A 13730-nucleotide genomic window follows, 5' to 3' on the forward strand; every position below is an offset into this window, starting at 1 on the left:
AACATTATTTTTGCATGCATCTTTTAGAACAGTACCATTCAAAATAGATCCACAAACACAAACTATTTGTTACCAGTCCACATAAAGATAAGAGCTTGCACCAGAATGTCAACTACATGGCTAATTTACCACAGTTTAGTTTAGCTCACATTTTTTCCCCTGGCAAGACTATCCAGGTGAAGGAAGTGATACACTTATAACATTCTGGTGCTTAATGTCATGAACTGGCTCTTTCTCTAGCGTTATTCCAGATGTCCTTAATCTTCTGCTGTTATACACAATTCTGTATCAAACAGTCCTCTACAATATCTTTGTGTACATATATGAACATTTTTTGAGAGAAACAGTTCTACAGAAGTAAAACTGGTAGGTCAAAGGATATGCATATTTTAAATAGACTGATGCTATCAAACTGACATCCAAAAAGGTTTTAGCAATTTAGATGTCAGTTATGCGAATGCAAAGATATTTCACTATTGTTTTAATCTACATTTCTCTGACTACCACTGAAGTACCTTTTATTTATTGGCATTGGTAATTTTTTTAACACTTGTAATTATTTTTGGCTGTGTTGGGTCTTGGATGCGGCACATGGACTCTGAGATGTGGCACACAGTCTTCTCTGTCATTGTGGCACGTGGGCTCCAGAGCACATGGGTTTGCAGTTGCTGCTTGCAGGCTTAGTAGTTGCCCAGCGGCATGTGGGATCTTAGCTCCCTGACCAGGGACTGAACCCACGTCCTCTGCATTGGAAGGTGGATTCTTAACTACTGCACCACCAGGGAAGTCCTGGCATTTGTTAATTTCTCTTCTCTGAACTGACTATTCTTGTCAGAAATCTGTATTGGTTGTTTTTTCATTGATTTGTAGTCATTCTTCTAATATTATGACTAATAATTCATTGCCTACTAACTGTTAAATATTTTTTTCCAAGTCAGTTGTTTGTATTTTAAAAACAAACAACTTTCACTTTTATGTAGCCAAGCCTCTGAGTCTTTTCCCGTTACTTCAGGTTCTGTGTTTTACTTAAGGACGTCTTCTCAAATTGATGATTATAAAAATGTTCTATAATTTGTCCTAGTAGAGTTTAAAAGCAAAAATATGTGAAGTTTCAGTTGATCTCAAGTTTATTGTGAACATGGTGAGAGAGTCTATAGTTTTTTGTCTTGACTTGGGAAGTATTCTAACATCATATGCTCAGCAAATTTTTCTTTCTCCACTAATTTGAAAAGACACTTTTATTATACACAGCATTCTTTTTCATACACAGGTCAGTCATTTATGGCTTCTATTTCTGGTAAATACGCAAACAAGGTGGAATCTGAAGTGTCTGAAACCTTCAAACAGTAGCTCACTCCGTTCTATTTTTGTACCAAAACAGATGCAGTGACCCACCTGGAATTGAAAATCATCGGGAGGGTGACTGTTGTCACTCCTTTGCCCACGGAGGTACCAGCTGTTCCTGTGATGGTGGTTCCTTTGGCTTTTAGCTGTACTGTGAGTGCTTTGGCAATGCATCCTAGAAACATGTCCAAGATACCTAGCTTATTCCAATCTCCTTTCTCTGTTGAGTGAATAATGTCACTGATATCTGCTGGCGGGAGAGACTTGACTCCTATAATGCTGGCCAGACGGTTAGGGGTCACTTCAGGCAAAACTCGTCTTAGTAAGGAGGTCACCTGGTATGAAAAATAAGAGAATTCTATTTAAAGATTTGGGATTGACATATACACACAGCTATATTTGAAATAGATAACCAACAAGAACCTACTGTATAGCACAGGGAACTCTGCTCAATATTCTGTAATAGCCTAAATGGGAAAATAACTTGAAAAAGAATAGATAACATGTACATGTGACTGAATCTCTTTGCTGTCCACCTGAAACTAACACAACGTTGTTAATCAGCTATACTTCAATTTTTTGAAAAAAGATTCGTGTTTTATTTAAAGTATTCTTTTTTTTTGAGTCCAGCTGCCATTCTATGACTTCAAAAGTTTTGAGGACAGAGAAATGATTTAAGCTTGATTTAATTTCTCATATGACTACCACTCCAGGGCAGCAAGAAAAAAACACATCTCTTACTTGGTCATTATATATTTTACAGTAATAAGGCTGAGTAGCGGAATACTATTTATCACAATAGCACTAAAATGGAACATATTTTGTTCTTCCATATCTCACTATAATGAGTCAAAAAGAAAAACATGGGGTTAAAATACAATCCAAAAATCAAAATATGCTATAACAAACAAACCAACCAACCCCCCCTCCCGCCAAAAAAACACATTGATTCTCTTTGTTAGAATAATTTTTAACAATGTTTCAAACATGTATACCTGTGGCCCATTCATGTTGATGTATGGAAAAAACCATCACAATACTGTAAAGTAACCATCCTCTATATAAAATAAACAAATTAATTAAAAATAGAAAGTAACAAAATAAGCTTCCAGGTAGGAGATGTGCCAGTCACCTGTCTCTGGACGCGTGGGGAGGCAGTGTGGAGCAGAGAGAAGAGGTCCTGGAGTAGAGTCAGCTGCTGGGCCAAGTACTGCCGGCCCACGTTGGAGCCGCTCAAGGCCAGGACCATGGAGAGCAGCTCGAAGCAGTAGGCGTCAGAGGAGGCGTCTTCATCATTGGGCTGGGAATTGGCATTTTCTTTGCTTGATATGGCATGTTCCCATTCCTCGCGGACTCTGGTGGCTTCCATGCGAATGGCCTGGACGATGTGAGCACACACCTGTTCAAGGGCAACATAAAGAAAATGTAAAAGTGTTTATTTGTAAGGTTTAATTAAAAAAAAAAAAAAAGGATATTAGTTGATACTCAATTTAATACTCTTCCTTCCAGTTAATTCTCCATCATACCATTCTCTTAACACATCTTAAAAACAATTAAGGAAAACGACAATTAAAAACCTGAGTATTTAAATCAATTAGTATAGAAATGAATGCTATACTGGTTACCAATTCCCCTACCTGTGGTTTAAGACATGAAATGAAAACAAATCACCATATTTAATCACTTCTAAGGCATCTTTTCCCCCATATTTCTATTCATAATGTGATTTGTAATTGATACAATTCATAATTTAATTGGCAGCAATTTTCTTTTTTTTAGTGACAGAAAAAAACAGCACATTTTACAACTGGTAGCTTCTACAAGTCAATAAAATGCTGTTAAAAAGATAAAGCACAAATAAATTTATGTGATTTATTTAAAAAAGACTTAAGGTGTTTAAAGTTAAAATAGTGGGCCAATTTACAACCTAATTCAAAAGTCAGTATTTTATGTGACTTGGAAAGGGCTGATTTTATGTTACTTAGGTATTCCCAAAGTGAATTCCCATTACATGAATGATCTAGTGCTACTATGCCATCTTGTGATAATTAGAAATATCTAACACTGGTTTAGTTAACATTATAACTGCTCAGCAGAATAATTTAAAAAAACAACAACAAACAAAAAAACAAAGGGGAAAGGAACACAGGAAATGTAAATGAAATCTGATATAACTGGGTATTTGACACCAAAATGAAACAATCTACCTGAAAATGAGAAAAACAAAGAGCGGCAAGGTAAGAGTTAACATTGATAACAAAGTCTTTAAAGTGATGCAGGTATGCCAACATACTCCTTCCTCTCTAGAAAAAGGCAGACACATTCTGCAGGACCTATAAAAGAGTCAGCATAAAAAAGCCCCCATAAATTTTGGAAAATGCTTTACACCCTAAAAACAAACATAACTGATGGAGATTGTGAAATGACTATTGACCAACCTGTTTCTGTAGGTTAGTCAGTTTACTCCTGCTGAAGATGATTCCAACCATATGTTCTTTCAGGTCAGCGTCTGATGTTGCCTTTAGATACAAAAGGGGAAGAAAAGGAAGCAGGCTCTTTTAATAAAATTCATATATTCAACATTTTGAAATGTCTTGATAAGTAATTATACAGGTATCTTTACAAGGTGAATTCATTTTAAATTGAGATCTATAACACTAAAAAGAAGGATTAAAAGTTTGAAGAAATCACTATTGGCTAATGTGACCATAAAAAGGACAAAATTTCTGACTTTAAGAAATCCAGAGAAGTTTACTTCATGGATTTCTTTATAATCTAGTCAATTTGTGTCAGTTCGTTTAAATCTATTTCTAAACTGTGAACACTATTAGTTCATATCCTATATTTGGTTATTAGAAGAGCAACTCAGGAAAATGACATTTGGTTAGAAAGGAAGTATCCTAACAACACTCTCTGATAATGGTGGTCTTAAGTTATTCCAACACTGACTGTAAACAAAGAAACCTATCACAAGAAGACATAAGAAGGCTGAAGTTTTATAGTGCCTATCACGTGTAGGACACTGTTTTAAGTGGTAGATAAATATACAAACAGATATAAGTATACACATACACACAACCTTATTTAATCTTCAGAAAGACCCCATAAGGGGTTTGATGTTCTGCCTGCTTTATAGGTAAGAAAACTGAGGCAAAGCACCCTTGTATTAGAATTGAAAATGACTCTTGGTTTCACTTTTCTTAGGATAGAGACAGCCACAAGAGAATGTTGCTCCCACCTTATTAGTGAGAAAAGCTGGTAATCTACAGAACTGTAATTTTTGGGTGCCCACTAGAGAGCTGACATAGGCAACCAGGTGAACTAAAATCTAAATTGACAAATCCATATTGTTGGACACTTCAAATTGTTTCTGTACCTAATACAAGTAAATGAGAAAACAATGAACCTTACCTATCAGCAAGGTTCTTACAGATCTGAACAAAACTATCAACCAACTGAATTAACCACATTTGTAGAACTCTTCAAACAACAACAGCAGAGTTCACATTCATTTAAGTGCACATGGACATTCGCTAAACTATACCATTACTATGAGCCAGAATTCAGGTCTTAATAGCCTCAAAAGTGATGAAATTATACAACTATATATATATATACACACACACATTTGACCACAAAGGAATTAAAGTAGAAATTAACAATACAAGGCTATCAGGAAAACTCCCAATATTCAGAAATTAAATAAGACACTTGTAAATTACCCAGAAGTGAAGGATAAATCAAAATCGAAGTCAGAAAATATTTTGAATTGAATGAAATGGAAAAAAACAATACTCAAATCTGTGACACTAAAGCAGTGCTAAGAGGAAAATCACAGCATTACTTATATGAGAAAAGAAAGGCCTCAACTCATCATATTAGGACTTTAAGAAGTCAGAAAAAGAACACACTGAATCCAAAGCTAACAGCTGGAATGATATAATAAAAGAAGATACATCACAATAGAGTCTAAAGATAAGAGTATATTATGAACAACTTATGCCAATAAATCCAGCAACTCAGATGAAATGGGCAAATTACTTGAAAGGCAGAACTACCAAAGCTCACTCAAAAAGAATGGGTAACTGCAGTTTCCTTGGAAAACTAAGGAGAGTAAGTTTGTAGAATAAATTTTGTGTGTGTTTGTGTGCTACATATAGCTAGAATACACATTAACAAATGAGTTCCTTTTAGACAGGGAGATCTTTTAACTTCTTTCATAATTTATTTTGCTTTTTCCTTTTTAAAAGCAGCTGTATTGACACATAGTTCACATACCATATTATTCATTCATTTAAAGTATATAATTTAATGGTTTATATGCATGCACAGATAAGTGCAGCCATCACCACAGTCAATTTTAAAGCATTTTTACCACCCCAAAAAGAAACACTGTGCCACTCAGTTATCACTCCTCTAGCTCATCTTCTTTAAACAAAAATAAAGTACATATAAGGAAACACTGCATATCGATTAATATACACAGCAATATATGGTTATTTTACTGAATAAAAGAAAATGAAAAAAGAGAAATATATAAGAAATCCATTCTGATAAAAATTCTCAATAAACGAGGAACATCCTCAAACTGACTAAGCACAATTACAAAAAATCTACAGTGAAAGACTGAATATTTTCCTTTTCCAATCTAGAAAAGACAAATATATGTGATCTCACGACTTTTATTCAACATGGTAACTGAAGGTATTAGTCAGTAGAATAACACAAGATTGGAAAGAAAGAAGTACAACTGGCTTTCTTTGAAGACCATATGATTATCTATGAAGAAAAATTCCAAAGTTACTACAAAAGAGCTTCTCAAACTATTAAGTAAATTTAAGACCATGAAAAAAGTGAAAGTGAAAGTCGCTCAGTTGTGTCCGACCCTTTGAGACGCCATGGACTACACAGTGCATGTAATTCTCCAGGCCAGAATATTAGAGCGGGTAACTGTCCCTCCTCCAGGGGATCCTCCCCTCTGGGGACTGAGCCACATTCAGTGTAGGTCTCCCACATTCCAGGCAGATTCTTAACCAGCTCAGACACCAGGGAAGCCCAAGAATACTGAAATGGGTAGCCTATCCCTTCTTCAGTGGATCTTTCCCAACCCAGAAACTGAACCAGGGTTTCCTGCACTGCAGGCAGATTCTTAACCAACTGAGCCATAGGTGTCCCTTAAGAAGACCATAGCATGAAAGTTTAATGCACAAAAGTCAATTGCGTTTTTATGTACTAGAAATGAATAACTGCAAAGTGAAATAAAAAATATTTACAATAGTATCAAAACCATCAAATGCTTAGGGATCAATTTTAAAACGTGTGTATAAGACATGTACACAGAGCTTAACTATAAAACATTGCTGGCAGAAATTAAAGAAGATCTAAATAAATGGACAGAACTAAATATAATATTCATGGATTTGCTGTTGTTGTTTAGTTGCTAAGTCTTGACTCTTGTGCAACCCCATGGACTGTGACCCACCTGGCTTCTCTGTCCATGGGATTTCCAGACTCAATATTAAGATGTCAATTCTCCCCAAACTGAGCACTTTGGTGCAATTCCAATCAATATTCCAGCAGGCTTAAAAAAAAAAATTTATGTTTTTTTTTTTTTTTTTCTTACTTGAATGAAATCCTTGCTGGGTACAATAATCTGGGCTGTAGGTTATTTTCTTTCATCATTTTAAGTATGTCTTGCCATTCCCTCCTGGCTTGAAGAGTTTCTATTGAAAGATAAGCTGTTATCCTTATGGGAATTCCCTTGTGTGTTATTTGTTGTTTTTCCCTTGCTGCTTTTAATATTTGTTCTTTGTGTTTGATCTTTGTTAATTTGATTAATATGTGTCTTGGGGTGTTTCGCCTTGGGTTTATCCTGTTTGGGATTCTCTGGGTTTCTTGGACTTGGGTGATTATTTCCTTCCCCAGTTTAGGGAAGTTTTCAACTATTATCTCCTCAAGTATTTTCTCATGGTCTTTCTTTTTGTCTTCTTCTTCTGGAACCCCTATGATTCGAATGTTGTAGCGTTTAATATTGTCCTGGAGGTCTCTGAGATTGTCCTCATTTCTTTTAATTCGTTTTTCTTTTATTCTCTCTGATTCATTTATTTCTACCATTCTATCTTCTAATTCACTAATCCTATCTTCTGCCTCTGTTATTCTACTATTTGTTGCCTCCAGAGTGTTTTTAATTTCATTTATTGCATTATTCATTATATATTGACTCTTTTTTATTTCTTCTAGGTCCTTGTTAAACCTTTCTTGCATCTTCTCAATCCTTGTCTCCAAGCTATTTATCTGTGATTCCATTTTAATTTCAAGATTTTGGATCAATTTCACTATCATTATTCGGAATTCTTTATCAGGTAGATTCCCTATTTCTTCCTCTTTTGTTTGGTTTGGTGGGCATTTATCCTGTTCCTTTACCTGCTGGGTATTCCTCTGTCTCTTCATCTTGTTTAAATTGCTGAGTTTGGGGTGTCCGTTCTGTATTCTGGCAGTTTGTGGAGTTCTCTTTATTGTGGCTTTTCCTCGCTGTGTGTGGGTTTGTACAGGTGGCTTGTCAAGGTTTCCTGGTTAGGGAAGCTTGTGTCGGTGTTCTGATGGGTGGAGCTGTATTTCTTCTCTTTGTTCAGTCGCGCTGTGGGGAGGGAGGGAGGGATGCTGCAAACAAATAACACTGGCGTGCGCTCGCAGTGCCTCAGCCACACTGGGTCTGCCCCCGCTCACGGCGCATGTAGCCTCCCTGCCCACACTGCTCGGGCTCTAGGTTGTTCCGCCGGGAATAATCCGAGGCCAGCCCTGGGTTGCATGTACCTCCCAGGTCCAAGCCGCTCAGGTTCAGGCACTCGGGTAGTCCTCAGAGGCGCAGACTCAGTTGGGCCTGAGTTTTGTGCTCTTCCCAGGTCCGAGCAGCTCAAGTGATGAGGTGTTTGGCGAGCGCCAATGCTGCGACTTATCACCTCCCCGCCACTCGGTTATCTGGGTGTAAAACCGGCGCACCTTCTCAGGCAGATGTTAACCGTCCAGACCCCCAAAAAGTTTTAGTTAGCAAAGAAGCCTGCTTACAGTTTTATAGATAATGTCTCTCTGGGGCTGCGATTGCCCCCTTCCGGCTCTGGCTGCCTGTCACCGGAGGGGGAAGGTCTGCAGCCGGCTATCTCTGTTCAATTCTTTGTTCTGTGCGCGGGCCTGGCGGTCTTAGGTTAGGGCTGGCTTTTCGCGTGGTAGATATCCCACAGTCTGGTTTGCTAGCCCAAATTATTTCGCTCAGATAGTGCTCAGGGTATTGAGGCCAGATTCTTACTCTAAGCGATGCAGCCTGCGCTGCGCCTCCCTGCCCAGCCCCCGCTTGCTAATGGCGCGTGCAGGCGTCTGCGCTGCTTCTCCACTGGGGGAGTTACCGTAGGACTCGCAATCTTCGAGTTTTAATTGTTTATTTATTTTTTCTTCCTGTTATGTTGCCCTCTGTGCTTCCAAAGCTCGGCACAGATTCGGCAGTGAGAAGGTTTCCTGATGTTTGGAAACTTCTCTCTTTTTAAGACTCCCTTCCCGGGACGGAACTCCGTCCCTCCCTCTTTTGTCTCTTTTTTTGTCTTTTATATTTTTTCCTACCTCCTTTCGAAGAGTTGGATTGCTTTTCTGGGTGCCTGATGTCCTCTGCCGGCATTCAGAAGTTGTTTTATGGAATTTACTCGACATTTAAATGCTCTTTTGATGAATTTGTGGGGGAGAAAGTGTTCTCCCCCTCCTACTCCTCCGCCATCTTGGCTCCTCCCCTCAAAATTTATGTTTTTTGTGGAAGAAGAAGAAATTGATAATCTGCTTTTAAGCTTTATATGGAAATGGAAAGAACCTGGGATAGCCAAAACAACTTTGAAAAAGAACTTGGTTGGAATCTCTCTAAAGCTACAGTAAGGAATGTACTGAATCTCAATATAGCCTGATGTTGGTGTAAGAATGTACATATAGATTAAGGAAACAGAACAGAGTCCAGAAACAGACCTATACATTTCTGGTGGACTGATTCCTGACAAAGGGTAGTCTTTTCAACAAATGGCAGTAAAAGAATCAAATATCTTCACATCAAGAAAAAGAACCTCTACTCTTAATTTACACTGTATAGAAAAACTTGAAATATATATGGTTCTAAATAAAAGAACTAAACTTCTAATGTTTCTAGAAGAAAACAGGAGAAAATCTTCATGACCTTAGGTAAGACACAAAAATCACGAGTCATTAAAAAAAAAAAGATAAACTGAACTTTATCAAAACTAGAAACTTCTCTCTGAAACATAAGTCACAGACTAGGAGAAAATATTTGAAAATGTATTTTTATCAAACATGTATTTGGTAGAAGACCTATATATATATCCTGAATACATGAAGAAATCTTCCAACCAATAATAACACAAACAGCTCAATATAAAAAATATGGGTAAAAAATCTTAATATACATTTTGGTAAATGTACTACAGAGATGGCAAATAAATACATAAAAATTTGCTCAATATTATTAGTCACTAGTGAAATCCATGTTAAAACTACTACAAGGGGCTTCCCTGGTGGCTCAGTGGTAAAGAATCTGCCTGCTAATACAGGAGACATGGGTTAGATCCCTGGTCTGGGAGGATCCCATATGCCAAAGAGCAACTAAGTCCATGCACCAAAACTACTGAGCCTGTGCTCGAGCCCAGGAACCACAACTACTGAGCCCACATGGTCTAGCATTCATGCTCCACAACAAGAGAAGCCACTGCAATGAGAAGCACGTGCACCTAATCTCGAGAGTAGCCCCCTGCTTGCTGCAACGATAGAAAAGCCAGGGCAGCAACAAAGATCCAGCACAGCCAAAAATGAATACATGAATAATAAAAATCAGTTAAAAAGTTTAAAAACGCACAAGATACAAGTATACACCTATAAGAATGTATAAAACTAAAAAGAGTGATAGTATCAGGTATTGTCAAGGAGATGTGGAGCAACCGGAAATGCTTTGTTGGTAAAAATGTAAAATGGCTTAATCACTTTGGAAAGAATCTGCAGTTTCCTAGGAAGTTGAACATATACTTATACAGCAATCCTACTCACAGGTATTTACCTAAGAAAAATGAAAACATGTCCATACAAAGATCTGTATGCTAATGTTGACAGCAGTTTTATTAATAATAGCTAAATAGAGGAAACAACACAAACATCTATCAGAAATTTGTGAAAGGATAAATAAACTATGGTAAACTCATACAATGGAATACTCCTCAGCAACCAAAAGAACAAACAACTGATACATATTCTTATACTACCTATAAAAAAATCAGACAAAAATGCTATTTTCTCTACTGCTCCATTAAATAAAACCTGGGAAGAAGCAATACTATAAAAAGTGAAGTCGCTCAGTCATGTCCAACTCTTTGTGACACCATGGACTGTAGCCTGCCAGGCTCCTCCATCCATGGGAATTTCTAGGCAAGAATACTGGAGTGGGTTGCCATTTCCTTCTCCAGGGGATCTTCCCAAAGCCAGGGATCGAACCTGGGTCTCCTGCATTGCAGGCGGATTCTTTATCGTCTGAGCCACCAGGGGATGGCAATACTATAGGGGCAGAAAACGGGCAGAAAATAGTTCAGTGGTTGCCATGGGGGAGGAATGAGATAAGAGGGCTGAATGCAGAGGAATGACAGGGAAATTCTCGGGGGTGGAGGGGAATATGTTTTAAAAATTGCTTGTGATGGTTTCACCACTGTACACATTGGTCAAAATTCAAAACAAATGATTTTAAAAGGATGATTTTGTATGTAAGTTTTACTTCAAAAATCTGACTTAAAAAAAATGCTTCCCTTAAAAATCACATTATCTCACTGGTATCCAACCACTAGCAAACCTTTCCCACTCATCCCCAATGACTCAGCATACACTCTTCTACTGTTTGGCAAGCCTCTTTAAGGCTCCCATCCTCTCATCCTCTTAATCTAACTTTCATCCATTCTCTTTCAGGTCTAACTCAAAGTCTAATATCCTCCAAGAAGCCTTCTCTGTCCACTCCAGGGACAATAACCTCAACATACTCTGAAATTCTATGACATGTACAATTTTTCACATATTTAATACAGTGATTATATACTAAAGAGTATCCCTGATTATCTGTTTGGGGAGGGAAGGGATGGACTGTGCAAGTTTAAGAACAAAAGGCAAGGTTTTTGAGGGCTTGATACCAGTTCTCAAGGTTGTTCAGCAAATAATTGCCATTTGCTAAAATTCATTTGATTTAATGAGTACTCAGTCTGATAGTTGTCAAAATGTTATTCCAAAAGATGCTGAAAAATAATTACCAGAGTTTATGAAATCCTTTTTTAAAAAAAACAGATTCCAGATAGAAAAATGTGGATGATTTAGTTGCCTCTGTGTCAGAAGGCACAGAGGTAGCTTAGGTAAGTCCTTGAAAATATCTTTCAAAGAACTGGGCAAACTTTGGGAGATGGTGAGGGACAGAGAGGCCTGGAGTGCTGCAGTCCATGGGGTCGCGAAGAGTCGGACATGACCGGGCAACTAAACAACAACAATAAACCAAGTATACAGATAAACCCAACAAGAGGGAAACCAAGAAGAGACACAGAAATTACTACCAAGTTTAGCAGAGGAAACACTTCTTTGTGTCTTCGCCATGAACCTTCTTTATGATTTGCCTTGAACGATCATAAAGAAGGCCCATGGAGAAGGCAGGATTTTTGAGCTGAACTGTGAAGGACAGAGAAGATGGAGGGAAGTGCACAGCATAGTCAACAACGAAGCTGATTTTACAAATGACAACATTTAAACACAACAGCCCAAGGTTTGGAGCAAATTTTGTTGTTACTTAAAATACCAGCTAGATCATACATGAGCAAAAAGTGAGTATCTTCTGATAGTTCCTTTACCTTCTTTCTAATTAAAGTAAAAAATATTAACTGCACAGAAACTAGTATCACATATACATTAAAATACGTAGCAATATATGGATTATTCCACTGAACAAAAGAAAATGGAATAGGGAAATAAATATTTTTAGAATATAAATAAATACATTGTATACTTTTTCCTCTCCTTCAGGTGATGACAAGAGTGCTTTTTCCTCTTGTTCTGGTGTGGGTTCTGCATCTCCAGAGATGAGCTTTCCAAATACCTGGTGAAGAAGACAGGGAGGTGAGAGCAACCTAATGGCAGGAATTAGCACTGTGAAGGCTGGAGGACTCAACAGCTCATTCTGCAGGTTTTATAATGCTATGTTATTCTTACTGTACACCTCTACTTTTCAGAATTATGAATGCAAAATAAAATACAAGAATTTGGGCTATGAGAAGAAAAAAATGGGCCAAACTTGTAGCTAACAATCTCTAATAAACTGAACAAAATACTTTCTTAGGCTCTTGATATTATTACTGAAGTAATACATTTTTTTTTTTATCCTGTGCTAGAATATGTGTAGTAAGGACACTCACTTGAGATGTAATGAGTCTGAACACTCGCAGAGTCTCAGCTTCACAGTTCCTTTGCTGGGCCACACTGGCTGAGATCTGGCCAGCAATTTTTGTGCTTTCGCCATCCTTCCAGCCCAGGAGCTTAACCTGTCGAACTCTCAGTGTATTTTCTGGACCCTTTAATTCAATTTTGATGATGTGATTATCCCCTCCTGGAAGTTCACTTGTTACCCAACCAATGTGCCTGGAATCCAGATCAACCTAGGGGAGCAGAAAAGGGATAGAAACCTGATACAAGTGGATTACTATTTTATTACTGTCCTGGACTTAATAACAGTGGTTACTATGTCCTAGTGTTAGTAACAGTAAGCTCAAATAACAAATAACTGTACACACAGAAAGTGTATTGGATTATTTCACATTGATTATCTTATTTAAATCTTGTAAAGATAAGCAATACTATAATAGCTGCAGATGAAGAAAGAAAGTTAACACAGATGGCAGGAGTCTAGTAAGTGGTGGAGTTGAGAATTAAAATACAGGTCTGCTTACATTATATGTACTATATGGCTTCCGAGCGCAAGTTACATAAGTGAAACCACTGGAAACAATTTTCATGACTGTACCTATACTGCCTGTAAGTAGAAATACTCATATGATCAGCAATGAAGTCCTGTTTTGTGCATCTTTACATGAAAGCACATTTAAAGCAAGGATTTTAGCTGTGCAGTTAGTTAATATGTTTTACTTTTGAAGAAACATTATATACTATGTAAATTCACATTTGTGATGACTTATTTCAGTATATTTCATTGAGAATCTAACTCTTCTCAAGGATTAAATTTCAGTGTACTGTACAATGGTTTTTGACACTATTCACTCACAAGGGAATGAGTTTATACAGCATCTGTCATAAGCCCAAATAAGACTTGTTTA

General features: G+C 37.4%; 1 protein-coding gene across 18 annotated transcripts in view; it reads right to left on the bottom strand.

Moving 5' to 3' along the window:
* The window catches only part of MYCBP2 (MYC binding protein 2, E3 ubiquitin protein ligase), a 270681-nt gene that overhangs the window by 16737 nt on the left and 240214 nt on the right, over positions 1 to 13730 (bottom strand). For 15 of the 18 annotated variants that reach the window (XR_003513823.1, XM_027557742.1, XM_027557733.1 and 12 more), the window contains 5 exons: positions 12816 to 13055; positions 12401 to 12499; positions 3783 to 3863; positions 2477 to 2743; positions 1396 to 1679 (listed from right to left, as the gene is read on the bottom strand). Coding sequence is in view for 17 of the 18 variants with exons in the window: in XM_027557742.1 (XP_027413543.1) it covers positions 1396 to 1679; positions 2477 to 2743; positions 3783 to 3863; positions 12401 to 12499; positions 12816 to 13055 (971 nt within the window). In the remaining variant the exon portion in view is untranslated. The remainder of the gene's footprint in view (positions 1 to 1395; positions 1680 to 2476; positions 2744 to 3782; positions 3864 to 12400; positions 12500 to 12815; positions 13056 to 13730) is intronic. The other 3 variants (XM_027557729.1, XM_027557736.1, XM_027557730.1) reach the window with 1 other exon arrangement.

This window comes from Bos indicus x Bos taurus, chromosome 12 (assembly GCF_003369695.1).
Source record: "Bos indicus x Bos taurus breed Angus x Brahman F1 hybrid chromosome 12, Bos_hybrid_MaternalHap_v2.0, whole genome shotgun sequence".
Taxonomy (NCBI): Eukaryota; Metazoa; Chordata; class Mammalia; order Artiodactyla; family Bovidae; genus Bos; species Bos indicus x Bos taurus.